Raw genomic sequence first — 22,073 nt, 5'->3', positions numbered from 1 at the left:
TTTATAAGGATATGTGTGGTGCCTATTAGACCACATTTGTTGTGGGATAGCACTGTTTGAATTGTGATAACATGTCAGCATGATATAATAATTACTGAATGATATAATATGCTGAATAACTACAAATAAATGTTTAGTGGATTTTATAGCCATACACTCCATACTATTAGACATTATGTAAGACATAAATTTAATCTTTGTTTCCTACTTTATGTTCAGATATTTTCTAACTTAAACATTTTTAATAGCTTAAAATGTAGAAATATTGCATCCAATTAATGCTTTCAATAGCTGAAAGGAGGAAAATGCTTTGGCATAAACAAAACATAATTAAAGAAAAAACTTTTCAAGTCACTTAAAGGCCTATATTTTATAGATGGAGGTTATTTTTTAACTAATAATGAACCAAACCCAAGTAATGAGTTTGAACATGGTATAGTTGATGGAGGCATTATTATATCAGAATAAGGGGCATTAAGTAAAGGTATCGTATTTTCACACTTTTAAAAAATAGTCATCCAACTTTTTTTTTTCCTTTTTCTTTTTGACATTTGGATGAGGGACTAAAATATGTTTACATTTTTAAATTTGCATAAAATATTTTATTCAAATTTGAATCAGAATATTTTAATAAAATATGAAAGAGGATGTCATATTAATTACCCATCAGCCTGCTTTCTGTTAATCAAAACCAAAGCACTTTAGTAATGAGCAGTGAAAAACCTAGACCTTAAAGTTAATGATGTAAAATATACTATAATCAAGAAAAGCCCATCAGTTATAGAATTAGAACAAATGGACCTGTTCATTTTCTGTTTCTGTTATCAATGTTTTTGAAACATTGATAACATAATCTGTCCTCTGGCTCATTGTGCGTCATGTTATTTTTTGCCAACTACTTATTATACAACAGCAAGACTTTTATCACTGTTATTACTGAGGCATTTGACTTAAAGATTTTTCCCTTCTTTTTTATAAACCAAAGCCTTCAAAGCAAAATATTCTTGATTTCAAACAAAGTCACACATCTGTTAAAAATGAGTCGAGCAAATGTTGTTTTTCTGATTGTTTTATTGCGCATCACTTGGTTCGAAGAGATACATTCATTGTGAGACATTTTCCAAATATCGATTCCTTCCTTGAAGGTATGGGTGCTGTCACTCACAGAGTTATAAAGCAGCACATTTGTCTTGAATCTCATCTGCTTAACCGAAAAAGCATAAAATTAAGATTTTTTAAAACCAATGAGGCCAGATCAATCAGAAGAAAATGTGGAAAACACATATAAATCTGAAACATGTTAAAACATGAACATAAAACCGTCCCCAAAATGGAACTAATCATACAAACATACATTGTTGTCATCACTGCCAACATTATATGAGTATTTACATTGAGAATAATGTTGTTTACATCACAGAATTAAGACTATGAACTTATACGTTTGTCACTGTTTCATAAACAAAATAACCAAATTTCTTGTTGAAGAAAAACCATTTTCTAGCCTTTATAAAAGGCAAAACAAAACACCTTGATACAGGCAATGACTCTTAGATATAAGAAAAGCATAAGTGAGTCGAAGTACAGAAACTTTGAATTCCAGGACGTATGTCCTACATTTTTACCATGGCCTCCAGAGGGAGCTGTTGGCTGGGCTCTTTTTCTTAATAGAGGCCTGGGTTGTGGAATTGATAGGAAAATTGTCTTTCAGATTCCTCTCAGAGGAAGACTGCAGCTGGTTCATGTGGTTCAGCAATCTTCTTTGGGACTGTGTCTTCAGATCATCTTTGGACAGGAAGTGCACCACCTCTTGGAAACATCTGGAGTAGCCCTGATCAGCAGCTCCTGCATTCAAATGTGGATGCTGCTGCTGCTGAAGCCGTCTCAGGAAGCAAACTGTCATCTCCAGGATGTCTGCTTTCTCCAGCTTGGAGTCTGGTTGCTGTTTGAGGAACTCTGGACCCAGGAGAGACTTTAGTTGCTCAATGCTGCTGTTGATTCGCTCTCTGCGCAACTTTTCCACCAGAGGCTTTCTCAGCTGCAGAAACGAGGACAAACTCATTAGTGAACTTAATCTGCATGCAGCAAATGTGACCAATGCTCATAAAAGATATTTTTTCAGGATTTTTATATTTACCTTGTGGTTCAGAGTCAGATGCTCCTGTGAGTTGGTCATTGCTGCAGGGATTGTAGGTGCCATTGTTGGATTTACGTGCTAGAGGTCTCAGTAAAGAGAATCTGATCTCTGCTGGCTGCAGCCCTCCTTTATATAGCCACACATCTACATATGAATGTGTGGGTCTTGCTTTGCCCAGAGTTTCTCACAGTCTTGGCCAATCAGAGGGAGCAATGAAACAAAAAAGGATGCAAAACGCTGAATGGTATTATTGCCTTGAGGATAATGGTTTGATCTCAGGGGAGCCGAAGGAGCACTGAAGGGGGAGAACGTACAAAGCGCTGTTTGAATCTGGGAAAGTGGTGACCCCAGAGTGTGTGGAGAGCTGCTTCTTGTTGCTGGGATCAATGACTTTGACTGAGCACACGCTCAGCGTCCCATCGCACTCAGCTGAAACTGACAGGAAAAGTAGATCACATTTTCTTGAGTATAATCTGTACATTCTTTTAACAGAAATGTTTGTTTTTTTTCCATTGAATGTCTTACAGCATATATACTCTCCTTAGCGGAGTATCATGTATCATGACTTTATCAGTCACAAATGAGACATTAGTTTTCAAAATATTTTTTGGGACATTTCTGCTCACATGGACAGTCCAGAAATAGTCCCCTTTCATCCGTCCATCAAAATAACTCCCAGGAATTCAGTGGGAACAATCTGAATCTAAGAGAAAGGGAAAAGAGATATTGAATGTTCATTAATCCTTAGGATGTCTGCATTCCTCATAGACATTTTACAAAAGCTTGGTAGTGATGAGTCCGGATGACAGGAATTTCCATTCAGAGGAAGAAGGACAAAACTCGTAAACTGACTCCATAATTAATGTGATGCGCAACCAGACACACTTCTTTTGTTCTTGGGCGTAGTAAATGGACAGAGTGTGGGAAACCAGAGAAAACTCACTCACAGAGCCCCTGTGGGACAATAGATGCCGACTAGACAAAGATGTCTGTGAAAGGGGGGGATGAATTATTTACTGGTGAATCGTAAAAGGTTACATATTTTACTCAGCAAGGCTGGGAATATGCTTACCTAGGTCTTGTAGCATCAACATCATGAAGATATTTTTGTCAGTTTTGAAAAATCGTCTTCCTGAATGTCCATTACTATCCAAAATAGTAAGATTAAATCTAAAAAAATAATATTTTAGCCCAAGGTGAACATTTATTTTATTTCAAATTGCAGGATGTGTTATTCAACCACATTTGTTTGAAAATGCTTCTTTATAAATCTCCCAGGCACTTAACTGGAATTAACTTGATTCATTTATTTTTTTAGAACTACTCACAAATAATAAAACTATAAGAGTTTCATTTTTTCATCTGTAAATAATATAAACAATAATAATTTTGTGTTACCTTGAGAAAAACAGCTGCTCAGAAGTCTGGAATTAATCTCAAAAAACCATGAAACTTAATATTCTTACTTGTTGCCTCATTATAAAGTATTTGTTACACTATAGCCAAAATATTTATGCTTATTTCTGTCATTCTCTCATCCTCGGTGAAAGGGCTGCCTAAACAACAAACATTACCCTGGGGGACGAGCCAGGAGCTGCTTGTGTGAGGAAGAATTAGCATTTAACAAGGCACATGTCCATTGTTGAGCAGGAGCTCCTTGAATGGAGCAAGTATGGGAAAGCTGTGAGGAGCAGAGTCACAGTTCAGCATGATTAGCATCCTCAGCCCCGCCAGCACCTGACTATTCTCCAAGGGGAGTTGGCACACTTCAGGGGAAAGCGTCTTTCACCACTGTTTCTATTTTCTTACTTTTTCTCGTTGCTGCCAACTTTGTAACTTTTGCCAACTTCATTTCCACTCTGTGTAAGGCTCATTATTGAGCTGTAAAGTCTTTCTTATATGTATTTTCACTAATGGATGGCAACATTTCAAGACTCCTTGAAAGGCTCCTTTATAACATGGTCTGTAAACATTTTTGCTGAACAGTGTGACAAAAACCTACATTTGTGTTATTTAAAAGAGCATTTGAATCTATTGTTAACATAATATAATTGTGCTGGAACCCAGATTTCCTTGACCCACTGCGTACTACTTTCCATTCTACAAAGCTATGAAGTGTAAGGCCAATGTGTATTTATTCTAAACTACATTCAGTTCTTTTATTCTCCAGCAGATGGTTTAGGGTTGTTGTGTATTTTACCTTAAATAACAACACACTAACATTAAACAAAGAGAGAAAAAAACACCATCAAAACCTAAGTTCAAAACCTAAAACATTTAAAACATTTAAATGTTTTAAAACATTTAAAAATGTTTTAAATAAAATACATTATTATGACATAAAAAAAGATTTGAGGTGTGTTCCAACACAGGTGGGATATCAAGGAGAATTAATCCGAACTAAAAATAAGAACATAGAATATTACAGTCTGGCAAAATGGTTCCCTTTTAAATTCAGTTCAGAGCTTCATCATTTATATAGTCAAGAAATAAGCAAACTTGTTACAAACCTGTTAGTATAGCTTGTGTTTGTTGTAACTCAATAACACAAACGGTCGCTTTACGTGACAACAAGCATAAAAGTAATGGACATGCTTTAGTTTACTCACAAATCCCTGAGGGATGGATGAGGCCTTGTTCGTGACCACACTCAACAGGTAACACTCAACAGGTAACACTCAGGTGAGCTGGAATTTGCTTCTCCGTCGGTTACATGGAGCACACTGGCATTCAATCCACAGCAGAAAAGTCCAAGGAGTTTCTCTCTGTCCACTGTGTGATAAAAGTCTCTGTTTAGCATAGCTGGCTAAGGGTTGTATATAGTTACCAATAGCTTGAGCAAAAATGCTAAATGCTAACTCGCGATTAGCATCATTCATGCACTTCCAGCATTTCATTTGGGCACAGAAATCCTTGACAAGTACTCACTCAGCGAAGGTTAAGCAGTTCAAAACAAAAATGTAAATTCTGCATCCACGAGTATTTCATGACCAGTTCCCCTTGGCTTAGCTCTTTCAGTCTCCTCCTAGCACTCGAATCAAACAGGCTAACATGACCTTTCACCTGCCTCACGTAGGTCCCGTCCTCACACATTTATTTTAGATTTAAGTCTCAAGAAAACATGAGTGAAATAATCCGCATTTTTACCCAAGATAAAAAAAAATATTTTTGGTGACTTATAATATTTTTTTAAAACTATTTATAAACTATTAAATTAACTAGATTTTCTTGTGATTTTAACCCAAGTTACAGCATTTGTACTTGTTTTAATACATTTATTAGCACATTAATAATTTCTGACTCCAGTAATTACTGGAATCATTAATACTGATTATGAAAAAATTATATTTTAGTCAGGTCTATGTTGATATATTTAGATTATAAACTAATATTTCCTATTCCAATTCAATAGCTTATGGTCGTAACATTTGTTTTTCATATGGATAGTGACTGTGCACAAAGTGACTGATCCCAGCAACAGTCAGCAGATCTGCTAACTCTCCAGGGTCATCAGTTTCCCACATTCACACAAAGCGCCATTAAAGTCCCTGGTCCTGCCCCCTTAGTCGTCCACCTGTTCCCCTGAGACCCAACTATTGTCCCATCAAGCAGAATAACAGCACATAGACTGTTACTGCCTATTGTCAGAAACTTTGAGAAACTGTGAGAAACTTTGCACAGATTAAGACTCTCATTTTCAGATGGTGATGATCAACTCTAAATAGTTGATCATCAAATAGGAATGGGGCGAAATACATCACCTCTTCTTTATATAAACCTTCATAGATCAGGGATCAATCATGACACCTACAGTCACTCCAGGAGCGAGCAACTCTCAAGCGCTTCCGACTCTAAACAACAAGGTAAATATAACGTTAGAAGTAAGACAACTATTCTTCTTATAGTGCCAACTAACTTATTCATGTATTCTTTTGTTTTTGTTGCTGCAGCTCATAAAACTTCTGGTGGAGAAATTATGCAAAGAGCAAATCAGCGGCAGCTTAAGCCTCTCCTGAGTCCAGATCCCTCAAACAGAACAGTGTTTCCAAGCTAGATAAAGCAAAGAGCTAACCTACAGAACCAGAAAAGGCAGCTAAACTATTACAAAAACTTGCAGGTTTCCCCTGAACCTGATAGGGATTTTTCCGTCCGAGCACCACAGTCCACACCAATAATAGTACAGACAAGGGCGCCCTCTGGAGATCTTGGTAAATAAAGACAAAACCATATTGGTTTGAAAATATAATCAGATATAGATGTCTTCACTTCACTTACATTAAGAATATATTATTATATACATCATGTTGTCACTCTGACATTTTTATTCCTGCGTGAAAAATTACTTTCTTCCTGAAATAATACTTTCTTACTTTGTGAGGTCACAAAATTATATTCTAACCGAGAATCTAAGAATACATTTTTTTTCTGACTTTATCTGTAGGATAAAAAACAACCCTGAACATTTTTATTTTAAACAAAGCAAACAAAAAAACAACAAACAAACAAACAAAAAACACACAAACTTTGCTACTTGATTCAGAAGGAAATTAAATTATCTGTAGGCCTTCTCATCGATATCCAATTCTTTTGTTTTTATCCGATATATTCTTCGTCTTATAATTTATTTATTTATTTATTTTTTCTCTTTATTTGTATATTTGTGTAATTTACTAGTATGAACATACAAATATATATTCATTTATTTAGTATCAGTATTATTATTTTTTCTTTATTTCTTTTTCTGCCTCCTTTGGAATGTGTATGGATGGATGTGTGTGTGTGTGTGTGTGTGTGTATGTCGTGTTGCTAGAAGCAGTTGCAGGGATTGGATCTCTGCTGGCTGTTTGTCTTGTGCTTAGACCTGGATGGGGTGGGTTGGGTTCTGGGAGAAATCAGCTTGAACTTCCTCTTCTCTCTATCTATAACTACTGTGTTTTCATTGTACTAATGTTTGATGTACAGTACAGACCAAAAATTTGGACACACCTTTCTAATTCAATGGGTTTTTTTTATTTTCATGACTATTTATAAGGCAATAAATCCCACTTATTAACCTGACAGAGCACACCTATGAAGTGAAAACCGTTTCAGGTGACTACCTCTTGAAGCCCATCAAGAAAATGCAGAGTGTGTGCAAAGCAGTAATCACAGCAAAAGGTTGCTACTTTGAAGAAACTAGAATATAAGGGGTATTTTCAGTTGTTTTACACTTTTTTGTTTAGTGCATATTTCCACATGTGTTATTCATAGTTTTGATGCCTTCAGTGTGAATCTACAATGTCAATAGTCATGAAAATAAAGGAAACTCTTTGAATAAAAAGGTGTGTCCAAACTTTTGGTCTGTACTGTATGTCAAGCTGTAAAATTCAATAAACAAAGTTGGAAAAAACCCCCCCAAAAAAACAAAGACACATTTTAAGGTGTTATTTTTTATTGAACAAAGATTATATATTTGACAGCAGATATAGAGACATCACCACAGTTTTTTATGTATTTATGTTCTTTATTATGAACAAATTATTGCAACATTTGGAACAATAAAGAGAAAATTATACAGAAATGTAAAATTATTATTATTATTATTATTATTATTATTATTATTATTATTATTATTATTATTATTAATATGATGATGATGGCAGTGACCAAGGCTGAAAATGAGAAAAACTTGTTCATTGACCGTCTTAAAATGAAAGGCAACCCCACTACGCTCACGCCTCTCTTACTTTGCGTGCAAGCTGATTGGCTCCTTTGAGGAGTTTACGTACGGCACGTATTCAGCGTCATATCATAGCCGACCATGGCGGAATGTGGTCGAGTTGACAGCAACACAAGTAGTCACACCATGGATAAAAGCATTACCCTTCCACCGGATGAAATTTTCCGTAATATGGAGAATGCGAAGCGCTTTGCCATAGACATAGGTAATCGGAAACTTTATACCTCTTCTGGAGACGTTAATAACTTTTGCAGGGATGTAGCTAATCCTCACATTTAGGGCAGGCTGCTGCAACACATGACTTAGATAAAAGTAAACAAAACAAGTAGAATTGTAGCTTCTTAAAAGACACTCTAATGTTTATTTGTGTCAGATGTAGCGTAATTTTTCTGGTAAAACGTCTTAGAGGGTTTTTTGGATAACGTTTGTTTTTGTTCAAAACGGATGTTTTAACCACCACAACTTGGTGAACTGTTACTGGTTTTGTCATTTACACATTAGCTCATGGTTTCTATTGTTTACTGCTTATGTGTTTATATTAACAGGTGGATCTCTGACTAAGCTTGCTTACTACTCTACTGTTCAACACAAGGTGGCCAAAGTACGATCATTCGACCACAGCACAAAGGTACCGTTATAAATAAATAAGCAAACGTCTGCGGGGGGTCTCTGGAGTTTTTTCTTTTTGAGATTCTCAGTACTTATCATCCTTTCTTTAATCGCAGGAAGCAGCAGGCGACAAGCTGTATGAAATAGCTGTACAGGAAGAGGTCACAGCTCGCCTGCATTTTATCAAGTTTGAAAATGCCTACATTGAGACGTGCTTGGACTTTATCAAAGACCACCTGGTCAACACCGAGACCAAAGTCATTAAAGCTACAGGTGGAGGGGCGCACAAGTTTAAAGAGCTAATAGAAAGGAAACTTGGGCTCAAGTGAGTATACAAAAGTATGTTAGAAAATGTTCATTTCACAAGACCATGTGTAAAGGTTAGAAGTTATGACAGCTGCTACATTACGCTAATTTGTTTTTGTCTTTAATTTATGTTGAGACTTATGAAAGTTGCAACTTTAATTACCAAATTTAGTTTTTATATATTGCAATAGAGTGTTTTAACAAATTATCTTTCAGTGAATTTTCAAACACTATTTAAAATAAGATTACATGGAAAGTGATGCATACTTACAAAAGCAACAGTAATTTTTAAAGTAGATAATATAGCTTAGTTCTGATATTGAAATAAATCCTTTTCTTCTTTTTTGATGGAGTTCTGACCTTGTCTGAGTTAATGAAGAACTTGCTCCCAATCGAATCAATAGGTGCTTAAATGCGTAGACTTTTAAGCCTGTTGATTTCAAAAGAAATCTACTTATCTGCAAGTAAATCAAACACTGTTTGATAAACTGTGAGTGTGATGTTTACTATAATAGGGGACATGGATTATGTTACCAATGGCAATTTTACTTTTACCCACAGCATGAAATAAAAAACTGATTTTGACACAGTCTAGAAGTTGTGTAGCTATGGATCAAGTTATTAGAGAACAAATGGATTTGCTGATAGTAATACTCCAGCAACACTAAACTGGAAAGTCTGCATGTACAAAGCGAAAGAAAGCCTAATTTGGGCATATTCCATAAAACAACACTGTAATAAACAGTTCTCACTGTAACTGACGCAGACAATGTAATATGAGTTTGTGTTGTGGAATGGGCTTTTTGTATTTTATTTTTAAGGATATAAGTTTTGAGAGTGTAAAAGCATTTCATTTCTCTTTATAATTTCTCCTGCTGTGAGAGTTAATTTGCCAACTAATAAAACAGATTAAATTGAAAAGCCTGTTCTAGAAGCTGCATATGTAGAAGTTTAAAAGTTCAGATGATATTTATTTTTATAATCTGCCTGTATAGCTATGAAGTACATCTGCTTTTCATTTGAAATGTTTGTCCTCTTAGTAGTACTGTAGTAAAATATGATTTCTGGTGATAATTGACAAAGCGATGAGATCGTCTTATATTTGTTTGTGTGTTGCACTGTGGCAGAGTGGACAAAGAGGATGAGATGACCTGTCTCATCAAGGGCTGTAATTTTGTGCTGAAGAACATCCCTCATGAGGCTTTCGTTTATGCCAAACATGCTGACTCAGAGTTCCGCTTTCAGACCACTAATCCTGACATCTTCCCCTACCTGCTTGTGAACATCGGCTCAGGGGTCTCAATAGTCAAGGTAATTATAGAGAACTTGAATTTATGAAACTTATATATAAATATGAGCTTATGAGCTTTTGGCCGTATTTTAATTTCCATTTGTGAACAAACTACTAATTAAGTAGTATTGTCAATTACTTAACTTATAAGGTAAAGATACTGTATTTATGCCTCTTAATAAAGTGATTCACAAAAATAAATTTGTTCATATTTACTGTTCTTTCTACCATTAACTTCAGTAGATTTAATGTTATAGACCAACACAAAGTCATGCAAAGTTATGAAGCAGAACGCATTTACAAGTAAAAAGCTGAAAGTGTTGCACATATTTGCATTTTCCCCTTTAAGTCATTACTTTGTAGAACCACCTTCAGGTGTAAGTCTTATGTCTGTATGTGTTTTCCTGTTTTGCTCATCTAGAGATGAGAATTTTGGTAGTTTTGTTTTCCCAAATTGCTCACACGCAGTCAGACTGGATGTGAGCATGAATTTTCAGCATCTTTTATTTATTTTAGGTTTTGACTCTGAGAATGGCATGTATATAAGAAAATAAGGGGAAAAATATGCGTGTTTAAAATTGCAGTGGTGTGTGTTCAGATCTTGCTACGAAGCAGTCTATTCGTGGAAGGACTTTCTCTTATCTTTAATCTCAGTCAGGTATTTGCACCTCAAGCTGCTGGAGGTTATGTACAGATTGACCAGAATGGATGTGTTTTCCATTATGCATTTACAAATGCATATTGTATGACAAAAGACAAACAGTTGACATAAACTTGCTGCAACAAAAATGGAAAGCAGAGGTTCAGTTGCTTTGAGGCGGGAAAAAAACTGACACACACAAGTACAAAAGGAAAAACAGACAAGAACATGTCGTAGCTGGTTAAATCCTGCCAGGCAGTGAACATTCACTGCTTCCATCCTACATAAGTAACACTGCTGTTCAAATGTTCTCTGGTTTCAACTGCATCCCCTTAATAAATACTGTATGTTGAGCATCTGAGCTAAAAAGAGAAAACTTTGACTTAAAGCCATTATATCAGCTGAATTTTTTGTTTTTTTATTTTATGTTTAATGATTGACTAGTGTGTTCATATTTTATGTTCAGTTTAGAGAGCACTGTTGCTGTCAAAGTAAACTTTATGTAAAAGACATGTGTTTTTCTTAATACGATAGAATCCCGTCTCTGGTCCTTACTGAAAGCTTAAACATGAAGAAAATGGATATCTGGAGCTGCTTCTATCCACTACAGCTATTTCTACTGCACAACAATGTGCAAACATGTCTGTTAAGAAGACATGAGGGCATATCTTAATGTACATTTGATATATGTTACAGTTCAAGACAGGAACCAATATTATGTTGATCCCCATGGCTTTATAGTCTTAAATAACATGATTAAAAGTTTCTGAATGTCCCTTCCTTCAGAAATAGATTGATTTCAGGTGATTGAAACTACACAGGAATCTGAAAACTTTTCTTTAAGATGTATTTGAAGATGTAGGAAAGATTTTAGATGGAAATGACAAATGCTTATTTTGACATATTTAGCTTCTTATGCACATCTTTGTGTATTTTTGACAGGTTGAATCAGAGGACAAATTTGAGCGAATAGGTGGAAGCTCAATAGGCGGTGGGACATTCTGGGGCCTTGGAGCGTTGCTCACCAAGACAAAGGTATTTCTAATAAAGTTCTGTAGTTGTTGCTTTATTTCATTTATTGTGTTGCCATCTCGGTGCATTTCAGTTACCTCGAGTCTTCTAAACTACATTTATCTTTCTCTTGTGCAGAGATTTGATGAGTTACTACAGTTGGCCTCTAAAGGACAGCATTCAAGCGTCGATATGCTTGTCAAAGACATCTACGGAGGATCTTATGCATGTTTGGGGTTGACTGGAGACCTTATAGCAAGTAGTTTTGGGAAGTCTGCAACAGCTGACAAAGGTGATGCACAGACAAACAGATGGCATGTTGAAATATATTTTGAGCATACATCTTTTCCCGGATGACTGCAAGAATTAGTATTATTTTGGATATTCAGTATATTGATATTACAAAGCTAAATACAGTGTGGACCATTTCTTTAAAGGACTGTCAATTTTAATTGATAGCAGCTACAGTGTTGTGTATTAGCTACTTAAAACACATTAACATAATTGTTAGTGAAAATTTTGGTTTCTGTTTTTTGATGACCTACAGATTTTAGATTTCAATACATTGGGAACAAAACTCAATTTTAACCACCATCAGTGAAAGTTAGTGGGATCTTTAAAGTTTTAACTCAGTAGCTACAACCTTTTTAAAGAAATTGTGTTAAAATGCTAAAACACATATAATTATGTTATTTAAATACATTGTGTACATTGCGTTGTTTCATTAACACTGGGCTCATTTAGTCATAATGAAGAAGGAGAATGAGTGCCTTTCACCCAGTGCTGATATTTCAAATGTTAGGAAATGACAGCAACCCTTTGCTGCTGTTGAGCAACAGTTAATAGAGATACAAATCCCTTTTTGGCTTGCAGTGCTTTTTCAGTGCATCCCCTTTTAAGGTTTTTTTGTCACAACATCACAGACTTGGAGGATATTTTTTTTATTCAAGTGCTGTGTACAGTGCTGTGAAAAAGCAAACCAGGATTTTCGAGGATCCTGAATTTTGTTTTGCCTGAAGTTATCTTTGTCTAATATATTTTCATGATCTAAACCATTTAATCTGTGACAAAACAATCTAGGTTTTAATCCCCCCCCCCCCCCAAAACTAAAGTAATGCAGGTTTGTAATTGGGAAAGGAAATTATACATGATTTCCATTTTTTTCCCCAACATTATGAAAAGTGTGGTGTGCATTTCTGTCCCACCCCCTTTAGTCTAATACTCCTAATTAAAATTTTATGAAGACAACAGCCTTCAGAAGTTATATAGTTTGTGAGAAACCAGTAATGGACGACAAGCATCATGAAGGTAAAGAAACAGAGCAATCAGTCAAGGGACACAAATGCAGCAAAGTTTAAAGCAAGTTTAGGGTATAAAGCAGTATCTCAAGCTTTAAATGCCTCATGGAGCACAGTATTAAAATGCGTGGTTGTAACACGACAGTCATAAGTATACGACTACATTTGCAGGGGACTATATTTTTCCTCATATAGAAGACCGTTTTCTCATATAATTTGTTTTTGAATTGTAGAGTTCTCTAACGAAGACATGGCCAAGAGTTTACTCCATATGATCAGCAACGATATCGGACAGCTAGCCTGTCTGTACGCCAAACTCCACAACCTGTCCCGAGTGTACTTTGGAGGCTTCTTTATCAGAGGACACCCTGTCACCATGCACACAATAACTTATAGCATCAATTTCTTTACAAAGGTAAGATTTATTTACTTTTATGACACAGGAATTCTGTCATCTGCTATATGTGTTGCTCATATGTTGAGACCCCTCATGTTCTGTTATTGCAGGGTGAAGTTCAGGCTTTGTTTTTGAGACATGAAGGCTATCTTGGAGCCATTGGAGCTTTTCTCAAAGGAGCAGAGGAAGATAGTAAGGACATATTAGTCTGGTATATTCTCCCATCAGGACGCAGTACAAAAAAAGAGCTAATTAGAAACTTGGAAGAGCTTGAATTTCTGCACAGGAATGTAGGGCGGTGGAGGTGCTGAGGAAAATCTTAACTGAGTCCTGCTATTTTATAGCTTGCCATGCAGAAATGTTAACATTGCAGTGATATTATAGGAGTATGTTTAGCCAGCATAAATAGCAATACAAAAAAAAATAAGTGACACATTTTACAAACCCTCAAGCTGCTAGGGCTGTTGCAACCATTCTCATATTCCGGTTTCAGTGATTGCATCATAATCAGAGGAGAGAAATGACTGAATCACCTGTTTCAATGTCAAACCTGCAGCTGATGTGACTGGATTTAACTAAATAATGTCATTAGATTTTATACCTTTTTGTTTTACCACATTAAAAAGATCAAAAATAATGTTATTACAATGTCATCGACATGTTAATGGTTGAAATACAGTGACACATGCATGTAATTATGAGGTTGTTTTTCTTTTTTAGATCCAAACCAGTACAGCTGGGGTGAAAACTATGCAGGAAGCTCCGGTTTGATGAGTGTCTCTCCTGACATGAATCCAATGCAGCGTGCTCGCAGTGGAACTGTAAGTCATATGATCCTTTGGCCTATTTATCACACAAAGGCATCCATTTTCTTTCTGCAGGAGGTTTTTTTTTTTTTTTTAATATAATTTTCTCATTTTTTAAAATGATTTATTTAAAACCATAATCATTGTAATCATACAAAGCCACATTTTGAGTCTGATAATCATCCATTTCCTTTCCACTCATTCTTCTGTTCACCTAACTCTTTCCTTCAGTTTCCTGTAAGTATCTCCTCCTGCTTCATGTGTTTTCCTTTCTTTAATGACATACTGCTTCTGGTCACAGTTAGTCGTTGCATAGCTTGAAGCTTAACTCTCAAACAGTAACAAAAACTATGTTTGCTCCGTTTGACGTAAGGGTGCTTAGCTCTAAATCACCTGCTTCTAATTGTTTCTAACCAAATTATTTTCTACCAGATGATTTAAAATGACTTGTTTGTGGTTTCCAGTGGTCAATAACAGCGTGTACTGTGCTTTCTCATCTCGTGATGTGGTGCTTCGAAGCTTTAGGCCTCTGTAGAAAAATAGAAACTAATATTCCCTTTACTCTTAGCTGCCCTTGGAATGTTTTTGCATCCATTTAGGAATAAATTCATCACAGATGATATTTTAAATCAGTTGTTTTTCATGCAGTTCAGAAGACTTTGTATGCAGTATATTGCAAAAGTATCCATGCCTCTTGAACTGTTACAGCCATAGATTTTGATATGCTTTTTTGAGATAGTATGTGATTGAAGAACATAAAAGAGACCAAGGAACACACCAGACAGATCAGGTATGAGATTTTAAATAAATAGAGTTGGGCTTTGAGCATCATACACAATTCTATTCTATCAATAATCTGAAAATGACAGCAGTATGGCACAACTTAGTCTTCTTCCTAACCTGACTGGCCAGGCAGGGAGAGCATTGATGAAAGTGGCAACCTAGAGGCTTGTGGTAACTTTTTAATAGTTGCAGAGATTCACGGCTTAGCTGGGAGAATTGTCTTGTTAGTGGCTTTTAGGATTAAGTCCTGCTGTAACTCCCTGCTTCTTCTTAACTTGTCACTCCAAACCTTCTTTGTGTCAATTTGGAGGAAAATTGCTAACATTAGAAAAAACTGCCAGTGCTGCAAGAAGTACTTTCAAGTTATTTCTAATGTAGATGTGCTGAGGGATAGTGTTTTTCAACAGTTCAAAAGTTTGTCGTTTTTTTGTTTTTGAACAAAACTTAAAGTATGTGTTGATTTATATCACTTTGTTTCCAGTTTGACATGTTAGAGATGGACCGTCTGGATAGACAGCTGGTGAATTTGCCTCTACTCCAGGATCCTTCCTCCTACATCCCCGACACAGTCGACCTCACAGAGGACGCTCAGGCCCGGGAATACTGGCTATACTGCTTTGAAGAAGCTTTAGATGGGGTAAGATAACTGAAATTAATACAGACAAACTTGTGAACAGTTGCAAAAATACTTTCAAAATCAAATTTTAAAAATACATGAACTATTACAGTCAGATCTATGTCTTATTTTTTCAAGCAGCCCAATTTAGAGTTTTCTTTTGCTTCTGTTAACTTTAATTTGTATGTTAGGATTACTCTCTCCAAGCCGTTTAAAAAGATTTTAACTTTTGAAGTTAGGTTATCTTATAAATTTTATGTTTTGAGTTATTTATTAAAACCAATCTCAACCCCCGTCAACTGTTGATAATTCATTAATTTTCATTTTGGGTGGCTCAAACACGCTGCAGCATGTCTGTGTGTCTTCTAGCATATTCCCTCCAAGGCATAACTGTACAAATCCTATAACAAGGAAAAAAGTTATGTCATTATTTTCACATACTAGCAATATAGTTAATATACACCTAAGAATGTTTGGTTATTTATTTGAGTTTTGTCAAAGCTTGACACAGTTTTAGATTAAAGTCAGAATTCAAACTTTTTTTCTCCCATGGCATAATCCTCTTCCGTATGTTCGCCATGTGAAAGTTGTAAATGTAGTCCAGCCAGGCTGTGAACAGAGCTGAAGGCTGTTCTTCTTTCTTGGAGCAGGTGGTGAAGAGAGCTGTAGCAAGCCAGCCGGACATACCAGAGGCAGCCGAGCGAGCTGAGAAGTTTCGTCAGAAGTATCTACACAAACTTCAAACTCTGCGCCATCAGCCATTGTAAGGGTTCTTGTATGTCCTGTCTGCTTCAGCTTAACCTAGAGGTTGCCTTTAAATCCAAACTAAAAACCTTCTCATTGTCTGCATTAGCTTCATGTCTTCATATTTCCTTTTACTGCCTCCTCATTTCAAAGGAATTTTTAATGTTAATTCTATCTATTATTTCAGTTTTAGGAGTGAGCTGTGCTAACTAAGTAAGTGTGCATTAGTTGTAATTTAGTTTGTTTATGCTTAGTGTCTGGGTATGTGATTTGGGAAAAAAATCATTGATGTCAAACTTAGAGTTTCAGCTTCTATAAATTCAATCTGTCGCAAATAATAGAAATCTGCGAGAAACACGTGTTTCCATCCCAGCTCTGTTGTCTGTTTATGTTTTTCTTTGGCTAATGTAGAGTGCTTCTCTTCTCACCTAGTGCTTATGGATCCCTCACTGTCAGAAGTCTGTTAGACACGAGGGAACACTGTTTAAACGAGTTCAACTTTCCTGATCCCTACTCTAAGGTCTGAGTGAAACCTGTCAAATCTGTTACTCTCCTTGTTATGTTCATGCTCTACACTAGTATGGTCCTCATTGATCCATACTGTCACTCATTTTGTCTTCTACAGTCTTAGCGTGACACAAATGATTTCCATATGTTAAAATTAAGCCTCTTACTGGTTTAATGTAATAACCGCAGTGTCGCGTTTTGTTCCGTTTCAGATTAAAGAAAGGGAAAACGACATTGCTCTCAAGTACTACCAGAAAGCAGTGAAGTCCTTGGAGGAGCTGAGCTGGGAGGACAGACAGTTTGCTCTGGTTAGGGGCGTCTTGGCAGGGAATGTTTTTGACTGGGGAGCCAAGGCTGTGTCAGAGTAAGGTTACTAAAGTGGAGTTTATACTAACATATTTTTCTTTCCCTACTGAAAGATTGGTGATCATACTTTTTGCAACTTCACCTGCTATAAGGTCACAGAGTACATGATTTACCAAACCAACTACAGCAAACTGAACATTTTGAAGTATGGTGTAAACCCTGGGGTTTAAAGTTCATGATATAATTTATTCCACAAATTAATTTCTTACATCAAAGCTGGATTTATGCAAAAAGATGTTTTACATCTTACACAAAATTGTAGCATTTAGATATAAACAAAAGTATAAATAAAAGTTTGTACAGTTATTTAGAAAAGAAACACTGGCATATAAAACATTGGCAAAATGAGCTGATACTATTTTGTAAATGACAAAGAGTTTTTTTAAGAAACTGAATCAGGAATTAGTCGAACTCAAAAAAATTCTGCTCAAAAAATTTTCAATATGTTTTGGCTGTGACGGAAATGGGTCGGATATCTCACTCACTTGCAGAATTCAGTCTTTCTATCCTATCCTTATTGTCCCAACTTGATTGACCAACTGTTCCCTACAGTTGCAGACTTTTCCTGATTGGTAATAAAATGTAAAACTCCTTTTAAAATTTTTGAATTTTAAAACAAACAAACAAAATAAATCACATAGCGTGTTCTCAGCTTTAGTCAACTCATACTTTGCTAACTTCCAAATATTGTAAAATAGGAATGAAACTAAGCAGTTAGTGATACTCTATGACCATGACAAATTTTCAAACAAACTTTGCTCCTCTTTTTGGTGTTGTAATCTACAATGTTTTGACTGAATGCAGTTCAGTCCTAATTCTTTTTTATTTTATTTGGAACTTTGCATTTTTTCATCGGAATACTGTGATCCATTAGAATCATTCTTAAGTTTGTTTCAAACAGTTTTCTCATACTTTTGTTTTTATACATACAGGGTCCTGGAGTCTAACCCTGAGTTTGGATTTGAAGAAGCTAAACGACGATTAGAAGGTATCCCAAAGTTTATGTTTAATTCTGTCTGTTAATCAGGAACAAAAACAGCATAATATTACAGTTGCAGCATTTATCCCCGAATCAAAAAATATTTAACATCCATTTTGAGTTTGTATCTGGGTTCTGTGACGATGTAGCCTCTCTGTTAATCTCTTATCTGGAGTAGACATTGTTTTGTGTGCTTTTGTGTTGAGCAAGAAGAAATAAAACATACACAGCTTATTGTCCAGTTTGCTAGTGTCTTTCAAACGTTTTAAATTTTTAACCTTCTGTCAGCTATTAACCACAAACCTACAAATATGGATATAAATGTAGAAAACCAGATTGTATTTTGGGGGACATTTTTACCAATGTAGGTCAAAGGGTTTTATCATCTGACCAGAGCACATGTTTAGTGTTTGCTTAAACAATACAAACCTTTTCAGTGCAATGCTCTGAAGAAAGCATTGGACTGTAATCCAACTCTTTCTTGGAGCACAAGAAAGCGTTGTGATGATGAGATTGTTGTGATGATTTGCTGAAGGCAGAGTGTCGGAAAGAGCAGGAGGTCCTTACAGAGACGGAAGTCAATTTCAAGGCGTAAAATTACAAAGTCTGAGTTTTTTAAGACATGTTTGATATGTACAGCATTTTTATAACAACTGAAGGTAACAGTTACTTGATTATGCCATAAAATGGCACTACATGCCTGGGAATACATAACAGCATAAATGCGAAGGGTAAAATGATTGTGGCTTTTGTAATTAGTTTTGCCTGTCTTCCCTTACACAAATAACCAAACCAAAGCCTACTGAAGGATGTAAACCTTCATTTGCTTAACGCAACAAGCTTTTATATCCCTCTAAGTCTGTTCTCTTCTATCCACTATGTACATTTATCATATAGGAGTATTTTCCCTATTCTTACTTCAAACTGGTAGGAAAAATGCCTCAACAAAAGTCATTTCTCACTCAAACTGATTTTTACTTTTTGTTTTTCCTCAGATCGGCCATGGCTTGTTGATTCTTTTGATCAGTGGCTCGAGAGATTAAAGGTCAGACATTTCTACTGCCTGCTAGCTAAAACATACTTCATTTGAGCTTCTCCAACTGGAAACTCAACAAATGTCACAACTCTCCTTCTTGACAGATGGTTTTGTGTTACATGCCCTTTGTAATTAATGCTTCAATGCAGTTTATGCTGGTTCTCTGTTGCAGGGTCCTCCTCATCGGTGTGCCTTGTTTTTTGTGGATAATAGTGGAGTAGACATCATTTTAGGAGTGATACCTTTTGTCAGAGAGCTTCTCTTTCGGGGCACAGAGGTGAGGAACTGAAGACATAATGACCGAAGCTCTACATTTCATAAAATCTGTCTTACAATTTGTAATACCTAATATGTGTTCACATTACAGGTTGTGTTAGCTAGTAATTCCGGTCCAGCTTTAAATGATGTAACAAACAGCGAACTTCAGATTCTGACAGAAAGAATCGCAGCAATGGATCCTGTGATTGAGTATGAGTGATTTCAGAATTAATTATTTTATGCATTGCATGAATTATGAATTGCATAGAAAGTCTGTTCAGTATTTTATAAATGCATTGATTCTAAAAGCTGCTGGAAAAACAGTGAGTTGTGGATTGTTTTTTTTTTTCTGTGTAGCTCTGCCCTGAGGGAGGACAGGCTGACATTAGTCCAGAATGGTTCCAGTTCTCCCTGTTTGGATCTGAGGTGGGTGGATAGTATTAATGCTGCAAATATCCCATTTAAGAACAAAAACTGGAGACGTCCTCATGACAGTAAAGTCATAATTTCAAAACTGATTCCTCTGTGGTTCCTCAGCCGCCTGGACAAGGTCCTGGCGATGTTGGTGAGGGAGCGGCAGACCGACTTGGTGATCATCGAGGGAATGGGTCGAGCCATCCACACCAACTACTATGCCATGCTCAGCTGTGAGAGCCTCAAGATGGCTGTCATCAAGAACTCATGGTTGGCCGACCGACTGGGAGGAAAACTCTTCAGTGTGGTTTTTAAATACGAGGTTCCAGCCGGAAAATCCCATTAGGACGCTACAGCTCTGACGCCATAAAGAAGTTTAAATTAAACACAGTAGTTAATCAGCTAGAACAGTTTGACTGGATCACCGAATGTATTGACTGGGATTGTAAATTCTAATTGGATGAACATTTGCTTTTAAGGATGATCATTTATAGAAGTTTTTTTTTTTTCTCGCATTTTTGGTTTTACTGTTTCATGAACTCCAGGGGTTCTCCCTCTTCCCCTTCCCAAGTTTCTGTCTAGCTGTGTGTTCAGTCATCACTGCCGGTTCATCTCATTCATCACCTGAGAAATCAAAACTGTCTGTGTTTAGAAAACTTTTGCAGAAGTTAAAATGTATTCTGAAACCTCTAAAAAAAAAAAAAAAAAAAGTAGAAGCCTCTGGTTGGTTCGTAGATTGCCACGGAAACGAGCAGTTGGATCATTAACATTTCTTATCCATGTAGCACACTTTATTAATGCCATGAAATGTATTTAATGTGCCTTAAGCTTGATGTGATACAAACATCTTTCACTCAGATTGTGTTTCATTCTTGTTGCAAGTTTAACTGCTTTGGTCCAGCTCACGTTTGTTGCACATTAAGGAAAGGAAACAAATCACTATTTGACTGCCAGCAATTAATTGGAGATTAAGGAATGGAGTATTGTCTCTGACATTTGTTTAGAGGTTAAGAGTCAGAGAAAATATTTCATCCGAGTGGGGAAGTAGCTGCACTTTACCGCTGTAATTAAAGGCACCGGCATGGTTTCCTCCACTGGGTGGCAGTATTCTACTGTGTAGATATTTCTTTATCAAATCCTTCCCATGGTGCTTGGTGTCAAAATTAACACTGCATAATTCAGGTTAAGCGTTCTGTGAGAATCACAATATTGAGAAAATGTAATTTATTTTCAGCAGTTCACTGGCATGCTAGAATACACTCTATATTCCATTTAAAAATAATAATAAAAAATAAAAAATCAGAGTTTGACAATAATACTGCAGCACCTGGTCGATGTTGTGGTAGTGAAGTTAGTGGGTGTATAACTTCATTTAAAAAAAAAAAAAAAGGTAGGATTTGAGGTGTAAATAGATTAGAAAAGCATCAATGTGGAAATATCTCCACAAAAACTTTTGGACTCATGTTTCAATGCTTTATTTCTCCTTTTGTACATATGTGATATACAAGAGTGAGTGTGTGTGTAAATATATACATATTATATAAAATCCAGCTGTATCTCTTCACTTAGCCACACAAAGCACAGATTTTGAGTATTATTCTTCTGACAATCAGTTTTAATTAAATTGTGAAAACATTGATTTTAGCGTGTGTATTTTTTCCGTGTGCCTGTGTGTTCATTTCTATTTGTGGATGTGTCTGGGGAGAAATAAGACGAGCTGCCCCCTTATTAAAAAAGCGAACGTGCTCCTGGCAGAATCAAAGCTCAACACTCTGGTATGGGGTGCTTGGCGCCTGCTGGGGAGCTCTGAGCAGATATTGCATGAGCTGCCTCAGCAGGGGGTCCGCCTGCTTTTCCTTGCACTTATCTTTTTGACTACTAAAATTGCACTCCACCAGATCCTATTAATACCCTATTGCCCCTATTTTTGTGAAATTTGCTTAAAAACTGTCTCCCCTTGTTTAGGTTCCACTATCTGTTTCATTACTAGTATTTTTTTTTCCTGCTTCGACAGAAACAGAAAAAAGGACTGCTCCGTTGTGGAGCATGTCGGGGTCAACAATCATTTGCTGGATATGACGGGTATCCTCGACATTTCGCTCAAACCAAGTCCAGTGGTGAAAGTTTGGTCTCACTATCTATAGACAGAAGCGCAG

The 22,073-nt window shown here is 36.2% G+C and overlaps 2 protein-coding genes across 4 annotated transcripts; one reads left to right on the top strand and one right to left on the bottom strand.

Moving 5' to 3' along the window:
* Positions 1–1,051: 1,051 nt before the first annotated feature.
* Positions 1,052–2,677, bottom strand: LOC114134925 (transcription factor HES-5-like). Of its 2 annotated transcripts, XM_028001796.1 has the most exons (3): positions 2,663–2,677; positions 2,138–2,572; positions 1,052–2,038 (listed from the first exon to the last, which is right to left on the bottom strand). In XM_028001796.1, exons 2-3 carry the CDS (start codon positions 2,198–2,200, stop codon positions 1,622–1,624), a joined length of 480 nt encoding a protein of 159 aa, XP_027857597.1. In that variant the 5' UTR covers positions 2,201–2,572; positions 2,663–2,677; the 3' UTR covers positions 1,052–1,621. The 2 variants fall into 2 exon arrangements, with proteins under 2 accessions (XP_027857597.1, XP_027857596.1); XM_028001795.1 differs by having other exon boundaries at positions 2,138–2,666.
* Positions 2,678–7,913: 5,236 nt separating this feature from the next.
* pank4 (pantothenate kinase 4 (inactive)) lies at positions 7,914–21,556 on the top strand. 2 transcript variants are annotated; one of them, XM_028003086.1, is made up of 20 exons: positions 7,914–8,061; positions 8,402–8,484; positions 8,582–8,790; positions 9,899–10,082; positions 11,645–11,737; positions 11,852–12,005; positions 13,245–13,426; positions 13,519–13,600; positions 14,129–14,229; positions 14,446–14,451; positions 15,479–15,634; positions 16,264–16,376; positions 16,790–16,877; positions 17,077–17,228; positions 18,163–18,218; positions 19,205–19,254; positions 19,418–19,522; positions 19,613–19,713; positions 19,861–19,929; positions 20,041–21,556. In XM_028003086.1, the coding sequence occupies exons 1-20, from the start codon at positions 7,938–7,940 to the stop codon at positions 20,261–20,263; spliced, it is 2,331 nt and encodes a 776-aa protein (XP_027858887.1). In that variant the 5' UTR covers positions 7,914–7,937; the 3' UTR covers positions 20,264–21,556. The 2 variants fall into 2 exon arrangements, with proteins under 2 accessions (XP_027858887.1, XP_027858888.1); XM_028003087.1 differs by lacking the exon at positions 14,446–14,451.
* Positions 21,557–22,073: the final 517 nt, after the last annotated feature.

The sequence above is a fragment of the Xiphophorus couchianus genome, chromosome 20 (genome assembly GCF_001444195.1).
Source record: "Xiphophorus couchianus chromosome 20, X_couchianus-1.0, whole genome shotgun sequence".
Lineage (NCBI taxonomy): Eukaryota > Metazoa > Chordata > Actinopteri > Cyprinodontiformes > Poeciliidae > Xiphophorus > Xiphophorus couchianus.
Note: the sequence above shows the minus strand (reverse complement) of the source record. Positions and strands in the feature narration are given on the sequence as shown.

What these genes read in the sequence shown, in the direction of transcription:
- LOC114134925 (XM_028001796.1), bottom strand. Translation starts at nt 2,200, where the DNA reads ATGGCACCTACAATCCCTGCAGCAATGACCAACTCACAGGAGCATCTG. An exon ending in ATCTGACTCTGAACCACAAG is followed by an intron (nt 2,039 to 2,137) that starts GTAAATATAAAA and finishes TCGTTTCTGCAG; the next exon opens with CTGAGAAAGCCTCTGGTGGA.
- pank4 (XM_028003086.1), top strand. Translation starts at nt 7,938, where the DNA reads ATGGCGGAATGTGGTCGAGTTGACAGCAACACAAGTAGTCACACCATG. An exon ending in GAAAGGAAACTTGGGCTCAA is followed by an intron (nt 8,791 to 9,898) that starts GTGAGTATACAA and finishes GCACTGTGGCAG; the next exon opens with AGTGGACAAAGAGGATGAGA. An exon ending in AGCTAAACGACGATTAGAAG is followed by an intron (nt 18,219 to 19,204) that starts GTATCCCAAAGT and finishes GTTTTTCCTCAG; the next exon opens with ATCGGCCATGGCTTGTTGAT.